Source organism: Mandrillus leucophaeus, unplaced genomic scaffold, assembly GCF_000951045.1.
Source record: "Mandrillus leucophaeus isolate KB7577 unplaced genomic scaffold, Mleu.le_1.0 Scaffold66, whole genome shotgun sequence".
NCBI classification, from domain to species: Eukaryota; Metazoa; Chordata; class Mammalia; order Primates; family Cercopithecidae; genus Mandrillus; species Mandrillus leucophaeus.
The window spans coordinates 4,654,085-4,672,861 of record NW_012107141.1 but is presented as its reverse complement, the minus strand read 5'-3'; the positions used below and the strand labels follow the sequence as shown (position 1 = coordinate 4,672,861).

General features: G+C 45.1%; 2 protein-coding genes across 8 annotated transcripts in view; one reads left to right on the top strand and one right to left on the bottom strand.

Annotated features, from left to right (window-relative positions):
- ATG13 (autophagy related 13) overlaps nucleotides 1-13,251 on the bottom strand; it is a 58,066-nt gene extending 44,815 nt beyond the window's left edge. For 4 of the 6 annotated variants that reach the window (XM_012001385.1, XM_012001387.1, XM_012001383.1 and 1 more), the window contains exon 1: nucleotides 12,643-13,251. The gene's annotated coding sequence lies outside the window, so the exon portion shown is untranslated. Of the gene's footprint in view, nucleotides 1-12,154; nucleotides 12,271-12,642 lie in introns of all 6 variants that reach the window. The other 2 variants (XM_012001384.1, XM_012001388.1) reach the window with 2 other exon arrangements.
- HARBI1 (harbinger transposase derived 1) overlaps nucleotides 13,251-18,777 on the top strand; it is a 14,193-nt gene continuing 8,666 nt past the window's right edge. The window contains exons 1-2 of one of the 2 annotated variants that reach the window (XM_012001390.1): nucleotides 13,251-13,631; nucleotides 14,143-14,956. In XM_012001390.1, coding sequence (XP_011856780.1) covers nucleotides 14,287-14,956 — 670 coding nt within the window. In that variant the 5' untranslated portion in view covers nucleotides 13,251-13,631; nucleotides 14,143-14,286. The remainder of the gene's footprint in view (nucleotides 13,632-14,142; nucleotides 14,957-18,777) is intronic. The other variant, XM_012001389.1, reaches the window with a different exon arrangement.

Sequence of the window (18,777 nt, the reverse complement as noted above, 5' to 3'; positions counted from 1 at the left end):
GAATGTTTTGCCTGCAATTAAAAAAAAAAAACAAAAACAACAAAGGCCATTTCAAGGGGGATTTTTTTTTTTTTTGTTAATAAAATTTTAAAAAAAAAAAAAAAAAAAAAAAAAAAAAAAAAACATTAGCCGGACATGGTGGTGGGCGCCTGTAGTCCCAGCTACTCGGCAGGCTGAGGCAGGAGAATGGTGTGAACCCGGGAGGCAGAGCTTGCAGTGAGCCGAGACTGTGGCACTGCACTCCAGCCTGGGCAACAGAGCGAGACTCTGTCTCAAAAAACAAACAAACAAACAAACTTCCTGACAAATACTTAACACTTTGGGAATTTAAAATGCAAGGTTTTGTTTTTGGGTTTTTTTTTGAGACCGAGTCTCACTCTGTCGCCAAGGCTGGTGTGCAGTGGCACGATCTCACTGCAATCTCCACCTGCCAGGTTCAGGTGATTCTCCTGCCTCAGCCTCCTGAGTAGCTGAGACCAGAGGGACACGCCACCATGCCAGCTTATTTTTGTATTTTTAATGGAGATGGGGTTTCACCATGTTGGCCAAGCTGATCTAGAACTCCTGACCTCAGGTGATCTGCCCACCTTGGTCTCCCAAATGCTGGGATTACAGGCATGAGCTACTAGGCCTGGCCAAAATGCTTTCTTTTTCCTGCCTTTTTTTGCTTTTGTTTTTGTTTTTGAGACAAGGTCTCAATCCTTTGTTCAGGCTGGAGTGCAGTGGCTCGATCACTACTCACTGCAGCCTCAACCTGCCGGACTCAGGTGATTCTCCCACTTCAGCCTCTGGAGTAGCTGGGACTACTAGCATGCCACCACACTCAGCTAATTTTTTGTATTTTTTTGTAGACATGGGGCTTTGCTTTGTTGCCCAGGCTGGTTGTGAACTCCTGGGCTCAAGCAATCCTCCCATCTCAGTCTCCCAAACTGCTGGGGATTGCAGGCATGAGCCACTGCACTTGGCCTTAAAAATGTTTTTAAAGGCCGGCATGGTGGCTCACGCCTGTAATCCCAGCACTTTGGGAGGCCGAGGCGGGCGGATCACGAGGTCTGAAGATCGAGACCATCCTGGCTAACATGGTGAAACCCCGACTCTACTAAAAATACAAAAAATTAGCCGGACGTAGTGGCGGGCGCCTGTAGTCCCAGCTACTCGGGAGGCTGAGGCAGGAGAATGGCGTGAACCTGGGAGGCAGAGCTTGCAGTGAGCCGAGATCACGCCACTGCACTCCAGCCTGGGCGACAGAGCCAGACTCCGTCTCAAAAAAAAAAAAAAAAAGCTTTTAAATTCAGGCTGGAAATGGTGGCTCACGCCTGTAATGCCAGCGCTTTGGGAGGCTGAGGCAGGCAGATCACCTGAGGTCAGGAGTTCGAGACCGGCCTGACGAACATGCAGAAAACCCATCAAAAAAAAAAAAAAAAAAAAAAAAAAAATTAGCCGTGCATGGTGGCACATGCCTGTAATCTCAACTACTTGGGAGGCTGAGGCAGGAGAATCGCTTGAAGTCAGGAGGCGGAGGTCATGATGAGCCGAGATCGCGCCATTGCACTCCAGCCTGGGCAACAAGAGCAAAACTCCCTCTCAAAAAAAAAAAAGCTTCTAAACTCATGTTTATCATGTCAGAACATGTAGGTTTTGAAAGCATTAAAATTAAGTTTATAATTTTACATTTCTCTTGATTTATTTATTTTTTGAGACAGAGTCTTGCTCTGTCACCCTGGATGGAGTGCAGCTCACTGCAACCTCTGCCTCCCAAGTTCGTGATTCTCTGGCCTCAGCCTCCCAAGTAGCTGGGATTATGGGCACCCGCCATCATGCCTGGCTAATTTTTGTAGAGACAGAATTTCATCATGTGAGCCGAGATCGCGCCACTGCACTCTAGCCTGGGTGACAGAGCCAGACTCCATCTCAAAAAAAAAAAAAAAAAAAAAAAAAGATCACCTCAGGTGATCTTCCCACTGCGGCCTCCCACAGTGCTGGGATTACAGGTGTGAGCCACCACGCCTGGCCCGGGCTAATTTTCTTATTTTTAGTAGAGATGAGGTTTTGCCATGTTGGCTAGGCTGGTCTCGAACTCCTGGCCTCAAGTGATCCATCCGCCTCGGATTCTGACAGTGCTGGGATTACAGGATTACCGCACCCAGTCTTATTTCTTAAGCTAACAGTGGAAGAGCAGATACAATCCTTTCCTGACATAGTTCTTTTTTTCTATAGCAAACGTTCACATCTTCCTCCTAACACTTTGGCTTCAAAGGTAACTGTGCAATAAATGAAGACGGGAAAACACTTCTTTATAGTATAATGCAATAAATAAATGTAAGAAGAATAGCAGACTTAGAAAATGACAATTTTGTAACCATTATAGGAATAACTGGGCTAAGCAAGTCACCAAGGAACGCTAAAATTTCTGGGTGAAACTTTATTTATAAATGAGATATTTACACAATCTATGGGAACACAGGTCACTACTTATCAATTACAAAGAGAAACCTGGTGGATACAATCTTAACAAAGTCGTCAAAGATAATATACTGATACTGGGGCTCAGAAATCAATACCCAGGCAGGGCGTGTAGTTCATGCCTGTAATACCAGCACTTTGGGAGGCCGAGGCGGGTGGATCACCTGAAGTCAGAAGTTTGACATCAGCCTGGCCAACATGGTGAAACCCGGTCTCTACTTAAAAAATAAGCCAGGCATGGTGGTACATGGAGGCTGAGGCAGGAGAATCACTTGAATCCAGGAGGTGGAGGTCGCAGTGAGCTGAGGTTGCGCCACTGCACTCCAGCCTGGGCAACAAGAGCAAAACTCTTGTCTCAAAAAACAAAAGAAATCAATACCCCCAAATATGGCTATGCTCAACCAAAGAAACCTCAAGGTATCTCTGATACCTCACTCCATCCACACACCTTCTCTTTCAAAGCATACAGTAGCTTAAATTCCTTTATGCGCCTAAAATACAGACCCACCCAAAGGAACAACTGTTTTTCTTCTGTTCGCTGTAACACCAAGAATGTAACCACACCTAAATGGACTCTTTTACAAGATAATGTACAAGTTAATCTCTGTTCCCTGATCCATGCATTCTCCCTAGTAATCCCCTCAGCAGAATTCCTCTTCTCCAGGTTTCCATAACTTGTTTTGCCAGAATGGTATATAACCTTCCGAACCACCTGGGGGGATAGGCAATCACTCTGTGATAAATTTGTATGCTTTGGACAGCTCAGTGACTCACGCCTATAATCCCAATACTTTAGGACCCCGAGGCAGGAGGATAGCTTGAGCTTAGGAATTCAAGAACAGGCTGGGTAACATTTATCTACAAAAATACAAAAAATTGGCTGGGTGTGGTGATGCTCGCCTATAGTCCCAGCTACTCAGGAGGCTGACGTGGGAGGATCACTTGAACCCAGAAGGTTATGGCTGCAGTGAGCTGTGATCATGTCACTGCACTCTAGCCTGGGTGACAAAGCAAAACCCTGTATCAAAAGGAAAGAAAGGAAAGAAAGGAAGAAAGCAAGCAAGAAAGAAAGAGGAAGCTATAGCAAAAGTACCTTAGGGAAAAAAAAATCTGTATGCCTTTTTTTCCAATTCACATGCCTTTTGTGAGTTGGTTTTTATTTTTATTTTTTTTGGTAGCAACACGATCTTGTGTGTTGTCCAGGCTGGTCTAGAACTCCTGGCTTCAAGTGATCCTCCCATCTTGGCCTCTTAAAGTGTTGGGATTAGGAACCTGGCCTTGTGCATGAGTTGATTATCTTTTGGAGACAAGGTCTTGCTCTGTTGCTCAGGCTGCAATGCGGTAACACGATCATGGCTCACTGTAATCTCGACCTCCCAGGTTCAAGCAATCCTCCCACCTCAGCTGGGACTACAGGTACACACCACCACACCCAGGTAATTTTTTATTTTTTTATACAGATAGCAACTCACTGTGTTGCTCAGGCTGGTCTCAAACTCTTGCACTCAGGCAATTCTCTCACCTCAGCCTCCCAAAGTGCTAGGATTACAGCACGAGCAATCATGCCCAGTCAATGAGCTAACGAGCTGATTTTTTCAAGGGTGAAGGAGAACTTTCACCTTGGCCTGGACAACAACTGAAGAAACTGATGTCCCATCCCTTCTGATGTGATGTATTACTTACATAGCTTTCTTGCTAAAACTGTATAACCTGAAACTAACCATGAGGAAGTGACTGGACAAGTTCAAATTGAAAGACAGGACATTTAATAATATAATCGGCTCATCACTCTTCAAAAACGTCACTGTTATAAAAGACCAAAAAAAGAAAAATCTGAAGAACCATTTTAGATTAAAGGAGAATAAAGTATGACAACTAAATGCAAAGCTAAAGTTTGATTCTGGACTGGTTCCTGGATTTTCTAAAAAGTTTCTGTTAATGACAGTATTGAAACAACTGGAAACATTCGAACCCAACTGTATACTAAGTAACAGTATTGCATCAATATTAAATTTCCTGAATTTGGCTGCTTGCAGTGGCTCACGCCTGTAATCCCAGCACTTTGGCAGGCTGAGGCGTGGGACCACTTGAGATCAAGAGTTCCAGACCAGCCTGGCCACCATGGTGAAACACTTTCTCTACTAAAAATACAAAAATGAGCCGGGTGTGGTGACGCATGCCTGTAGTCCCAGCTACTCAGGAGGCTGAGGCAGGAGAATTGTTTGAACCCAGGAGGTGGAGGTTGCAGGGAGCCGAGACTGCGCCACTCTACTCCAGCCTGGGCGACAGAGCAAGACTACATGTCAAAAACAAAAAAAAAATTTTTTGAATTTGATAAAATTACATTTTAGTCCACACTCTTATTAATAAGAGATAAAAGTAACATCTCTCAAGGGTTCAAGAAAAAAAAATAAGAATGTGTAAACACAATGCAAAAAATAATAGTTACACAATATATAAGCCAAAGAAATGAAGTAACGTGGTAAAGAGCGAACAATGTGCAAATCTAAGGGAAGAGTACATAAAAATTCACTGTAATATTCTTCCAACTTTTCTGTAGACTTGAATTTAAAAAAATCAAATTAACAAAAAAACTAGTTGTCAGCCGGGTGTGGTGGCTCAGGCCTGTAATCCCAGCACTTTGGAATGCCAAGGCGGGCAGATCATCTGAGGTCAGGAATTCGAGACCAGCCTGGCCAACACGGTGAAACCCCACTTCCACTAAAAATACAAAAATTAGCTGGGTGTGGTGGTGCACACCTGTAATCCCAGCTACTTGGGAGGCTGAGGCAGGAGAACTGCTTGAACCTAGGAGGCGGAGGTTGCAGTGAGCCAAGATCACATCACTGCACTCCAGCCTAGGTGACAGAGACAGACTCCGTCTCAAAACAAAACAAAACAAAAAACAAAACTAGTTGCCATCATATGGTCCATAATACAGTGGAGAAAAACTTTCACCCAGCATAAAGGTCTTCTAAAATTAGGTCTCTTTCTTTATGGACGTACTTCAAATACATTTTTTCTTTTTTTCTTTTTTTTGAGACGGAGTCTCGCTCTGTCACCTAGACTGGAGTGCAGTAGTGCGATCTCGGCTCACTGCAAGCTCTGCCTCCCAGGTTCACGCCATTCTCCTGCCTCAGCCTCCCGAGTAGCTGGGACCACAGGTGCCCACCACCACGCCTGGCTAATTTTTTTTTTTTTTTTTTTGTATTTTTAGTAGAGATGGGGTTTCACCGTATTAGCCCAGATGGTCTCCTGACCTCGTGACCCGCCCGCCTTGGCCTCCCAAAGTGCTGGGATTACAGGTGTGAGCCACTGCGCCTGGCCCAAATACACTTTTCCAAACAGACAGAATGATGACTCTAGCTGTACTTCCAAGATTTCATCACAGCATATCCTTGCCTTAGAATGAAAGTGGCACTTGAACCACGGCCAGTCCACTACAGCCAAATCTAAAATAAATATACACATATAGTGTATATAAACAAAATTGCACCCCAAAGATGACAGAGTTTTGTCAGTTTTGTCACAGCTTGTGAATTCTGTTCACCAAGTGTTGGAATCTAATCTGCTGTGCCCCTAAAATAGCATTTACAAGTTTTGGATATGAAAAACAGAAAAGAGAAAAACATACACTATAAAAGCAGAACATACATGTATCAGTTTTTGGATACTAAATGACAACCTGTTTCTCCCTTTTGAATCAGCAGACACCATGGATTATATTTTTTTTCCCTTCAGTAGTGAGCAGTTTGCGTGTACAGAGAAAATGGACTTACAAAAACTTGCAGCAGTAGTTTGTCCTTGCTTTAAAATTTCGTTTTTGCCGGGCGCGGTGGCTCACGCCTGTAGTTCCAGCACTTTGGGAGGCCGAGGTGGGCGGATCACGAGGTCAGGAGATTGAGAATATCCTGGCTAACACGGTGAAACCCTGTCTCCCCTAAAAATACAAAAAATCAGCCGGGCGTCATGGCGGGCGCCTGTAGTCCCAGCTACACGGGAGGCTGAGGCAGGAGAATGGCGTCAACCCGGGAGGCGGAGCTTCCAGTGAGCCGAGATCTCGCTACTGCACTCCAGCCTGGGTGACAGAGCGAGACTCCGTCTCAAAAAAAGAAAAAAAAAATTCGTTTTTGGTTTAGATTGTGAATGCATGAAGTAAGGGAGTGAATCAGTTTCTTGTTTACATTTTTTTCACCTTTTAAACAACAAAAAAATTATTTAAAATATTTTAATGCATTCTTGGCCGGGCGCGGTGGCTCACGCCTGTAATTCCAGCACTTTGGGAGGCCGAAGCGGGTGGATCACGAGGTCGGGAGATGGAGACCATCCTGCCTAACACGGTGAAACCCCGTCTCTACTAAAAATACAAAATTAGCTGGGTGTGCTGGCGGGCACCTGTAGCCCCAGCTACTCGTGAGGCTGAGGCAGGAGAATGGCGTGAAACTGGGAGGCGGAGCTTGCAGTGAGCCGAGACTGCGCCACTGCACTCCAGCCTGGGCGACAAAGCGAGACTCCATCTCAAGAAAAAAAAAAATACATATATATATATTTTAATACATTCTTTTGAAGAGGTAGATGTTTGGTAATTTTATGGCTCCCAGAGCATATATTCAATTGGTGCATGTTGTGGGAGGGGGAAATGGAAATTAAATGAAAACATACGGCTTTGGTCATGTCAATCTGTAAGACACATCAGTAAAAGCGTTATGATCGGTTGTTTTTTTTTTTTGGTTTTGCGTTTTGTTTTTTTGGTGATGTGGCTTAAATGCAATAGTTTATTTTTTGGGACATATTTTACCAATTAAAGACTAGAAGGGTACACACAAAATTTTTTTTTAATTCCATAGAGAAGATACATTAAAAAAGAAATCTTCTGATGTTTTGTAGCCGTAACTAAATTATGGTATAAATGCGCACTATTGTGAAAAGGAGCAAAGTAGTTTTGGGTTTTTGTTGTTTGTTTGTTTTGCTTTGTTTTTTTTTTTTTTTTGAGATGGAGCCTCGCTCTGTCACCCAGGCTGGAGTGCAGTGGCGCGTTCTTGGCTCACTGCAAGCTCCGCCTCCTGGGTTCACGCCATTCTCCTGACTCAGCCTCCTGAGTAGCTGGGACTACAGGCACCCACTACCATGCCCGGCTAATTTTTTTTTTTTTTTTTGTATTTTTAGTAGAGACGGGGGTTTCACCGTGTTAGCCAGGATGGTCTCGATCTCCTGACCTTGTGATCCGCCTGCCTCGGCCTCCCAAAGTGCTGGGATTACAGGCGTGAGCCACCGCGCCCGGCCTTTGCTTTTTAACAGATTAAAATGTTTCTGTATTAAAAAAAAGAATGAAGGTGGCAAAGACTTTAATGCATTAAGCCATGATAAACATGAGTGAGACCAGGCGCGGAGGCTCATGCCTGTAATCCTAGCACTTTGGGAGGCTGAGACAGGTGGATTGCTTTAGTCCAGGAGTTCAAGACCACCCTGGGCAACATGGTGAAACCCTATCTCTACCAAAAATACAAAAAGTAGCTGAGTGTGGTGGAATGTGCCTGTAGTCCCAGCTACTCAGCAGGCTGAGGCAGGAGAATCTCCTGAACCCAGGAGGCAGAGGTTACAGTGAGCCAAGATCACATCATCGCACTCCAGCCTGAGCAACAGAGCAAGACTTCGGCAAAAAAAAAAAAAAAAAAAAATCTCTGAAGCGGGCCATGTACAGTGTGGCTCATGTCTGTAATCACAGCACTTTGGGAGGCTGAAGCAGGTGGATTACCTGAGGACAGAAGTTCAAGACCAGCCTGACCACCATGGTAAAACCCTGTCTCTACTAAAAATACAAAAAATTAGCCCGGTGTGGAGGCAGGCACCTGTAATCCCAGCTCCACGGGAGGCTGAGGCAGGAGAATCGCTTGAACCTGGGAGGCAGAGGTTGTAGTACGCTGAGATTGCTTCACTGCACTCCAGCCTGGGCAACAGAGCAAAACTCCATCTCCAAAAAAAAATCTCTTAAGTAGCCTTTCATCAACAGGGTGGACTGAACTGATGCTGTCAGTTCCCCCTCTCACTACAAACACATAAAGATGTAGATAAAATGACAATAAAAATGTTCTGACACACAGCTAAACTAGAAAAATGGGAGATATCCCAGATTCCATACAGAGTACAATCAAAGCTATAGATGTAAGAGAAATCTGATGCCAGGGAACCGAGGCCTACAAGGGACAAGGGTTAGGTCCTTTTGACAAACACATGAGAGTAAGAATAGGGTTGGAAGAAATGACCTTAACCTTATAGGCAGGTAAAAGCCCTGTACCCTGCATCAAGCCCCAGAGCCAGGTGCTCCTTTCCTTGATTACAGATGCTCAAAATATCCTGGAGAAGCCACAAAGAGGTTTGCCATCTATCATGGCAACGTTGAGAGGTGGGCAAATTGCTCTCAAAACATTAAAAGCACAAGTCAGAAGAGCACATAAATGTAAGATCCATAATCAAACTACCTACATGCAAAAGGAAATGAAAACTCAAGATATTAACCTAAAACTTAGTTTAGAAACACTGAAACCCCAAGAAACAGATAGAAACAAGACTGAATAGCCTTGGGAGAAGCTTTCACAGCTCCAAATCCACAGCCTACTGCCAGTACACACCCGTAACTCTTCCCCCCAACTCTTAAGTAGACAAATTCATCATTTTATAAACTACAGACTTCATGTAAAAAGAAAGTATCAACAACTCAAAATAATAAGCAAATATGGCCGGGCGCGGTGGCTCATGTCTGTAATTCCAGCACTTTGGGAGGCCGAGGTGGGTGGATCACTAGGTCAGGAGTTGGAGACCAGCCTAACTAACACAGAGAAACCCCGTCTCTACTAAAAATACAAAAATTAGCCGGGTGTGATGGTGCGCACCTGTAACCCTAGTTACTCAGGAGGCTGAGGCAGGAGAATAGCTTAAACCTGGGAGGCAGAGGTTGCAGGGAGCTGAGATCGCGCCACTACACTCCAGCCTGGGCAACAGAGCAAGACTCAAGAAAGAAAAGAAAGAAAAGAAAGAAAAGAAAAGAAAAGAGAAGAGAAGAGAGAAGGAAGGAAAGAAAGAAAAAAATGTAAAATGATTAATTACTTCTTTACTATTTCTTTCACGTGTATGAATCAAAAGTGAAAGCAGCATTTTCCAAAACAGCAATACTAAGTTATTACTTTTTTCATTTTATTTTTCTGCTCCACAGGTGGTTTGTGTAAGTTATGACTTCTATGAATTCTTGATTTACCTTTACTTTTACTGAGGAGACCCTGTTAAGTCAACCATGCATGTTAATTGATTTGTTTTTCTTTTGAGACGGAGTTTTCGCTCTTGTTGCCCAGGTTGGAATGCAATGGCGTGATCTCGGCTCACAGAAACCTCTGCCTCCCCAGTTCAAGCAATCCTCCTGTCTCAACCTCCTGAATAGCTAGGATTACAGGCCTGGGTATTTTTGTATTTTTAGTAGAAACAGGGTTTCTCCATGTTGGCCAGGCTGGTCTCAAACTCCTGACCTCAGGTGATCTGCCGGCCTCAGCCTGCCAAAGTGCTAGGATTTCAGGTGTGAACAACCGTGCCCAGCCCAATTGAGTTGTTTTTCTAAGCAGTGGTAATTCACATTCTCATCCCTTCTGTTATGACCAAGCGCATACAAAAAAATACCAGGATAAGACAGATTGCCAGGCCTGGTGCGGTCGCTCACACCTGTAATCCCAGCACTTTGGGAGGCCGAGGTGGGTGGATCACTTGAGGTCAGGAGTTGGAGACCAGCCTGGCCGACATGGCGAAACCCCATCTCTACTAAAAATACAAAAAATTAGCCAGTCGTGGTGGTGGGTGCCTGTAATCGCAGTTTCTCGGGCTGAGGCAGGAGAATTGCTTGAACTTGGGAGGCGGAGGTTGTTGCAGTGTGCCGAGATCATGCCACTGTCCTCCAGCGTGGGCAACAAGAGTGAAACTCCATTGCAAACAAAACAAAAACAAAAAACAAACAAACAAAAAAAAACCAGACAAATTGCCTATGTAACCTATACTGGTCCTCAGAGGATTTTTTTTTTTTTTTTTTTTTGAGACAGAGGGGCATTGTCTCCCAGGTTGGAGTGCAGTGGCGTGACCTAGGGCTCACCACAACCTCCGCCTCCTGGGTTCAAGCGATTCTCCTGCCTCAATCACCCGAGCAGCTGGGATTACAGGCGCCCAACACCACATCCAGCTAATTTTTTGTATTTTTAGTAGAGACGGGGTTTCACCATGTTGGCCAGGCTGGTCTTGAACTTCTGACCTCGTGATTCGCCTGCCTCAGCCTCCCAAAGTGCTGGGATTACAGGCTTGAGCCACCCTGCCTGGCCCCTTCAGAGGATTTTTAATAAACTGGCCCACACTTACTCTTTAGTTAAAAGCAAGAAATTGGCTGGGCGTGGTGGCTCATATCTGTAATCTCAGCACTTCAGGAGGCCAAGGAAGGCGGATAACCTGAGGTCGGGAGTTCAATAACAGCCTGACTAACATGGAAAAACCCCATCTCTACTAAAAATACAAAATTATCTGGGTGTGCTGGCAAATGCTTGTAATCCCAGCTACTCGGGAGGCTGAGGCAGGAGAATCGCTTGAACATGGGAGGCAGAGGTTGCAGTGAGCCAAGATCGCACATTGCACTCTAGCCTGGGCAACAAGAGTGAAACTCCACCTCAAAAAAAAAAAAGCAAGAAATCTACCTTCCAAGGACATTAAAAAAAAAGCAGCTAATTATTTAAAATAACCTTTAAATCCTTTTAGAGACTTAAGATCCTTTTAAAGATGTAAAACCTAAACTTTACAAAGGTTTGATTCCCTCTGGGCAGCCTCCTTTGCATTCTTCCTAGCTACAGTACCTCTATTCTCTCATAGAATACTTTCAGTTTTTATTGGTTTCCACAATTTGATAGGAAGCAATGACCAGCAACTCTATGCACTCTCCTCTGCTAAACACATGCAGGAAAAAAGATGGTTTATGTAAATTCATCTTACTTAGCTCCACATCCCATGCTGGAAGTTACTTTCGGATATTCCACACCTAAAGTTCAGGTAAACTTCCTTTGAGATTAAGCTCCTGGGCTGGACTCTGTGGTTTATGCATGTAATCCCGACACTTTGGAAGGCTGAGGTGGGATGATTCCCTGAGCCTAGGAGTTTGAGGTTAAAGTTACCTATGAAGACGCTACTGTACTCCAGCTTGGGTGACAGAGCAATACTTTATCTCTAATGATAAAAATTTTAAAATCTGAAAAATTAAGACTTCACCTGAGCTGATAAATGCAGAGTTGAAAACAACAACAAACCTTATAACTGAGCTGGAGCCACTACATGCACACATGAAAAGGAATAACAGTCATAAAATAACATACAAAATCTGGAAGCTAATTTAGTGTAAAGGAAGAGTCTGTTGTTTCTTATTATAATACATTTCCCACTAAAGGTGTCCAGTAAATTCTATCACCTTACGAGATGAGTTTTAAACTACGTGTGTAATGAGAAAATAGGTAATTTTTTAAAATCTCTTTTTTCTTTTGGGCTGCGGGGTGGCGAGAGAACAAAGAAATACTAAAAGTGAAATGCTACGCTGAATTGATCAGGCTAACTGGGAACTCACTGGAAAAGTGAAAACGAAAATGAATTAGTGATGAGCTCAAGAAGGTGCTTAGCTACTTACCCAGAGATTTATTTAATGAGAATGGATCGCAGGTTTCCACAGGTCGTTCCACTGACAGTAAGAAGACAGTCGTGAACCTTGGGTCCCTTTTTTCACTAGTCAACAGTCACCCTCACCTACACGCGGAGTACATATTTGGCACTCAACAAATCTTGATTGAATGAAACCCTACCTCACTCATACTGGCACCCAACCCCGGAGTTATGGCCCCCCAAATTACCTCCAAAACGCCTGACGACCTAACCCAAAGAGTAGAAAAAGTAGAGAGGAAACCTCTAGGGGTGGAGGGGATTCTCTGTCAAACAAGCAGGGGCCAACGGGGCCTAGACCAACCCAACTTCCCATAGAACACTCAAGGGCCCAGGGGATTGAACCGTGGCTAATCTCCTTCGACTTCCACGAAGCAGCAGCCAAGGGGACGCAGATCCACAGCCTCCCACTCGGGGGCGCTGAGAGATCTCGGGGTATCCCCCCCCAGAAGTTAGTACCTGCGAAGCTGCGGCACAAAGTGTGGCTCCGGGCTCTCATTACGGAGGCCGGGACCTGGGACCGGCCAGCCGCGTCTCCTGGCTGAGGGTTCCGCGCTCCGGAGCTGCAGTGACCGTACACGTCGCCGATAGACACCTAAGGCTTCGGAAGGGTCCTGGCTCGCAGGCCCCAGACGTTTTGCTCTTAGGACTCCGCGAGTTGTCGCACCCACGTCGACTGGCGCTCTTCAGTGCTTCCCTCACTGGTTAAGCGGTCACTCCTGCCTTAAGCCCAGCAGCCGGTCGCTCTCCGGCGCCGCCATCGTTAGTGTTTGTTTTCATCCGCTTCGGTAATGGCCGGGGGCGGGGGGGTGGAAGAGGGCTATGGGGGAAAGCCAGATGCCTAACCTTAATCGCACTTTCGCTACAGAATGATGCCCTATTTATTCTTTTAGTCCTCAAAATCTCCAAGAAAGTTGATTTTCTTTCCACGTAAGCTTTGTTCTCTAATTTTTCTAAGCGACTCAAGATAAAATAAAGACGGAAAGGAGGTGTTTGAGAGAGACAGAGACCGTTTGGGTGATGTGTGGAATATGCGAAGACGAACCGCAGGTCGCGGTGGCAGCGGCAGTGAGGACGCGGCGTGGGGCGGGCCCTGACGCGGAAGGGGCGGTGCCGCTGTTGCGCGCCGTGGCGGCCTGTGTGCAGTAGCCGGTTCCGGAGGAGGGTCCAACCCGGCTAGGTGGGTGGGGAGTGTGGCTGTTAACCTGGCAGCCGCGGAGAGGTGGGTGACGGGCCTGGGCTAACTGAGTAGCCGGCGCAATCAGACTTTGACATCCGTTTTTAGGGTGCCCTTTAAAAGTGGCGGAGTCGTCTCCCAAACCTGGTTCGGGCAGCCTCTTTTTCGCTCCGGACTTCCAATGTGTCTGGTCTTCCCTACTTCCTGGCCCTCAGCTTCACGATTTGGAGTTCTTGGAGTGAGGGAAAAGCCTTTTGTTACAGCACACAGTGTACGTCCATAAGACTGGGTTGTGGACTTTGTTGTTGGTGGTTTTTTGTTTTTTGTTTTTTTGCCCCTTCTTTTCTTGTTAGACTGGTTTGAGCACCCCAGCATCTGTCCTGTACTTATCAGGTAGAACCAGAAGTTTTTGGATAATGAATCCCGTGACCAATTCTTACCCAAGGTGGTTATGACATATGTCAGCTGCTTCTTGGCCTATATGTTAGGAGCTGACCTCTTTTACCTTGTGAATAATTATGTCATCACCTCCATTATTCTTTTGGTGTTCTCAATTGAAATGCCAGGCATTAAATGAGCCACAAAGGTTAAATTCCCATTATCCTTCAATCAGAGCAAGCCTGTCGTGCAGCCATGAGTTAGTGGAGAAAAATCCAGAGTTGTAAGTACAGTACGTTTTGCCTCAACAAAATGGAAATTTGCAGAAAAGGAGCTGCTCCAGCCTTTGAGTCACTTTAAAGTCTTTGGTAGGTTTCTAATGTTTTTTCTTTTAACATTTACAGAGAGAAGATTATAAATGGCAGAGCCATTTAACTGTGGTTAGCTGTTGGATTCTGATACTTTCTTAAAAATACCTTCCTGCACCAACATCTTCATTGGAAACAGTTCAGAAAAAGCAGAGGAGAGAGACAACTTTCACATTTACCATGGCTATACCAATAACAGTGCTTGACTGTGACCTCTTGCTGTATGGCCGTGGTCACCGGACATTGGACCGTTTTAAGCTGGATGATGTGTCTGATGAATACTTGATGTCCATGTATGGGTTTCCGCGACAGTTCATTTATTACTTGGTGGAGCTCTTGGGGGCGAATCTTTCCAGGCCTACTCAGCGATCCAGGGCTATTAGCCCAGAGACACAGATCCTTGCAGCATTGGGTTTTTATACCTCAGGTTCCTTCCAGACTCGGATGGGAGATGCCATTGGAATCAGTCAGGCGTCTATGAGTCGTTGTGTTGCCAATGTCACCGAAGCACTTGTGGAAAGGGCCTCACAGTTCATTCGCTTTCCAGCTGATGAAGCCTCCATACAGGCTCTGAAGGATGAATTCTATGGGTTGGCAGGGATGCCAGGGGTGATGGGGGTAGTTGACTGTATCCATGTGGCCATCAAGGCACCAAATGCTGAAGACCTCTCCTATGTGAACCGAAAAGGCCTGCATTCTTTAAACTGCCTGATGGTGTGTGACATTAGAGGGGCACTAATGACCGTGGAGACAAACTGGCCAGGCAGCCTACAGGACTGTGCCGTGCTGCAGCAGTCTTCCCTCAGTAGTCAGTTTGAAGCCGGTATGCACAAAGATAGCTGGCTTCTGGGTAAGTTTGCAAGTGTGAATTTTCATTTTGTTTGGAGGCATAGAAAAGTTATGTAGGCCGGGGGCACACAGCCCCAGCACTTTGGGAGGCCGAGGTGGTGGATCACCTGAGGTCAAGAGTTGGAAAGCAGCCTGGCCAACATGGTGAAACTTCATCTCTACTAAAACTACAAAAATTGTCTGAGCATGGTGGCAGGCGCCTTTAGTGCTAGCTACTTGGGAGGCTGAGGCGGGACAATCGCCTGAACCCAGGATGCAGAGGTTGCAGTGAGCCGAGATAGCGCCATTGCACCCCCGCCTGGGCAACAGAGCAAAAACTGCATCTCAAAAAAAGAAAAGAAAAGTGGCTATGCGGGTAGCTCATGCCTGTAATCCCAGCACTTTGGGAGGCTGAGGTAGGCAGATCACCTGAGGTTGGGAGTTCAAGACCAGCCTGACCAACATGGAGAAACCCCGTCTATACTAAAAATACAAAATTAGCTGGGCGTGGTGGCACATGCCTGCAATCCCAGCTACTCTGGAGGCTGAGGCAGGAGAATCGCTTGAACCCAGGAGGCAGAGGTTACAGTGAGCCGAGATCGTGCCAGTGCACTCCAGCTTGGGCAACAAGAGCGAAACCCTGTCTCAAAAAAAAAAGAAAAAGAAAAATTATGCAGTGGAGTAGAATGAGATATGGGAGTCTGTAGAGGTGAATCTCAGTCCTGTCATTTTTTTATGAGACCTCAGGTGAGAATTTTCTTAGCCTTAATTTTTTAAAAATCAACATTTAATAGACATTATTAAAACTTTAAAGCATACTATTAGAGCCAGTACAGTGGCACGTACTAGTACAACTGGTAATTGTAATTCCAACTACCGGGGAGGCTAAGGCAAGAGGATCACTTGAGCCTGGACCTTGAGACCAGCCTGAGCAAGATAGCAAGATGCTGTCTCCAAAACAATTAAACATGTTTTTCTTATTTTATTTTGTGTAGAGGCAGAGTCTCACTATGTTGACCAGACTAGTCTTGAGCTCCTGGCCTCAAGCTACCCATTTCGGCCTGTCAAAGCTCTGGGAATGTGACTGTGAGCCACCACACCCAATGTAAAAAATATTATTATTATTATTTTTTTTTGAGACAGAGTTTTGCTCTTGTTGCCCAGGCTGGAGTGCAATGACGCGATCTCGGGTCACCGCAATCTCCGCCTCCTAGGTTCAAGCAATTCTCCTGCCTCAGCCTCCTGAGTGGCTGGGATTACAGGCATGCACCACCATACCCAGCTAATTTTGTATTTTTAGTAGAGATGGGGTTTCACCATGTTGGTCAAGCTGGTCTCTAACTCCCAACCTCAGGTAATCTGCCCATCTCAGCCTCCCAAAGTGCTGGGATTACAGGCGTAAGCCACTGTGCCCAGCCAAAAAAAAATATATATAAACAAATGTATTTTATGTTATTTCACCCAGCTTTTCTACTCCTAAGAATTTATCTTACAGATATAGATTTATACATGTGCAAAACAAAATTGCATACAAGAATTTTTATTGCAAACAATAGCTGCAGCAACAAAAACAACCTTATAAAAACAATCCTGTCTGGGTGCGGTGGCTCCTGCCCGTAATCTCAGCACTTTGGGAAGTCAAGGTGAGAGGGTCACTTGAATCCAGGAGCTCGAGATCAGCCTGGGCAACAAAGTGAGACAGTGTCTTTCAGAAAAGTAATAATAATATAAACAAGTAAACAAACAAATAAAACAATCCCCTGAAATAAAGCCAAAATACTGCTGGACACGGTGGCTCACGCCTATAATCCCCGCACTGTGGGAGGCCATGGAGGGCGTATCACCTGAGGTCGGGCGTTCAAGACCAGCTTGGCCAACATAGTGAAACCCCTCCTCTACTAAAAATACAAAAATTACCAGGGCATGGTGGCACGCGTCTGTAATCCCAGCTGCTCAGGAGGCTGAGGTAGGAGAATCGCTTGAACCTGGGAGGTGGAGATTGCAGTGAGCCGAGATCATGCCACTGCACTCCAGCCTAGGCAACAGAGCGAGACTTCGTCTCAGAAAAAAAAAAAAGCCAACATACTTATCAGGATTGTCCAGAATTGTTTAAGTATTGTATATCCATATAATTGAGCCTTATCTGGCTCTGTTAATTGTCTGTAAAATGATTAATCTGACACCAACCACAGTAATATCTATTGTGAGGATTAGGTAATATATATGAAAGTTCCCTATAAAGTATTGTACAGATATACAAATGTGGCCGGGCATGGTGGCTCATGCCTGTAATCCCAGCACTTTGGGAGACCACGGCGGTGGATCACCTGAGGTCAAGAGTTGGAGTTCAAAACCAGCCTGGCCAATGTGTTCAAACCCCTTCTCTGCTAAAAACACAAAATTTAGCCGGGCATGGTGGCGCATGCTTGTAGTCCCAGCTACTTGGGAGGCTGAGGCAGAATTGCTTGGGCCCAGGAGGCGGAGGTTGCAGTGAGCTGAGATCATGCCACTGCACTCCAGCCTGGGCGGTGGAGCAAGACTCCATCTCAAAAAAAAAAAAAGGCCAGGTGCAGTGGCTCATGCCTGTAATCCCAGCACTTTCGGAGGTCAAGGCAGGTGGATCACCTGATGTCAGGAGTTCAAGACCAGCCTGGCCAAAATGGTGTGAAACCCCTTCTCTACTAAAAATACAAAAAATTATCTGGGCGTGGTGGTGGGCGTCTATAATCTCAGCTACTTGGGAGGCTGAGGCAAGCGAATTGCTGGAACCCAGGAGGCAGAGGTTACAGTGAGTCGAGATCATACCATTGCACTCCAACCTGGGCAATAAGAATGAAACTCCATCTAAAAAAAAAAAAGTAAGAAATTATTTTTGCGTTATTGATTGTCACTGTGTTATCTGCATAAAAATGATAGTAGACAATGCATGTACATAATTCTTATGGTAGCAACTTACTTCACAGACCTGCCCGAGTTCCACTGGAAAGACTGGCTTACTGTTATGAGTAGGACAAGAATCTATTCAACAGTAAGCAGTGTGAACCAAGGTGACTGTACAGCTTTGAAGACTGAAGTTAGTTAGCAGTGATAAAACTCTTGAACCCAGCAGCTTAGTTTTTTGTTTTTTGGGTTTTTTTTTAATGTGCTACTTTTATATGAACATCAGGACAAGGATTATCTTGTATACAACATATGAGAGATGAAAGCTATGTGAAGGATTGGAAGACTTCTCTAACTTTTGTTTTTTTGAGATTGGGTCTTGTTATGTTGCCCAGGCTAGTCTCGAACTCCTGGCCTCAAGCAATCCTCTGGCCTCAGCCCAGGCTCATAATACCAGTAGCTGGTATCACAGACATACACCACCACACCCAACTAATCATAACCACTAATCATATCTACACTGCACAGGCTCATAGCACAGTGCTTACTATGAGTTGATGTTTAGGAAATATTTCTCTTTAACATATTTACTAGCACTTTATAGAGAAACCTCCCATGTTCCGAGTGGGCGAAGACGACACTGATGGGTGTAGAGCTGCCAGGGTACCACGTGTAATATCTTGGAGCTTAGTGAATTTCTTGATTGTTGCTTGTCCATACCATTTTTAGTGTGCCACCTTCTTGCTACGCTACTGGACCTTTATCTTAAACACACCTTTTGCCTATTTTGAGCTTTCAAATTTTATTTTCATACAACTCACATCAAGAAGTGTGGGAAAGTCTATTTTGCAATTGTCTCATCTGGCCGTTTCTTCTATAGCTGTGGGACTACTTGGTTTCCAAGCTGATTTCTTACGAATCTCTTCACTTTGGTTCCCCCCCAAATTTTTTTTTTTTTTTTTT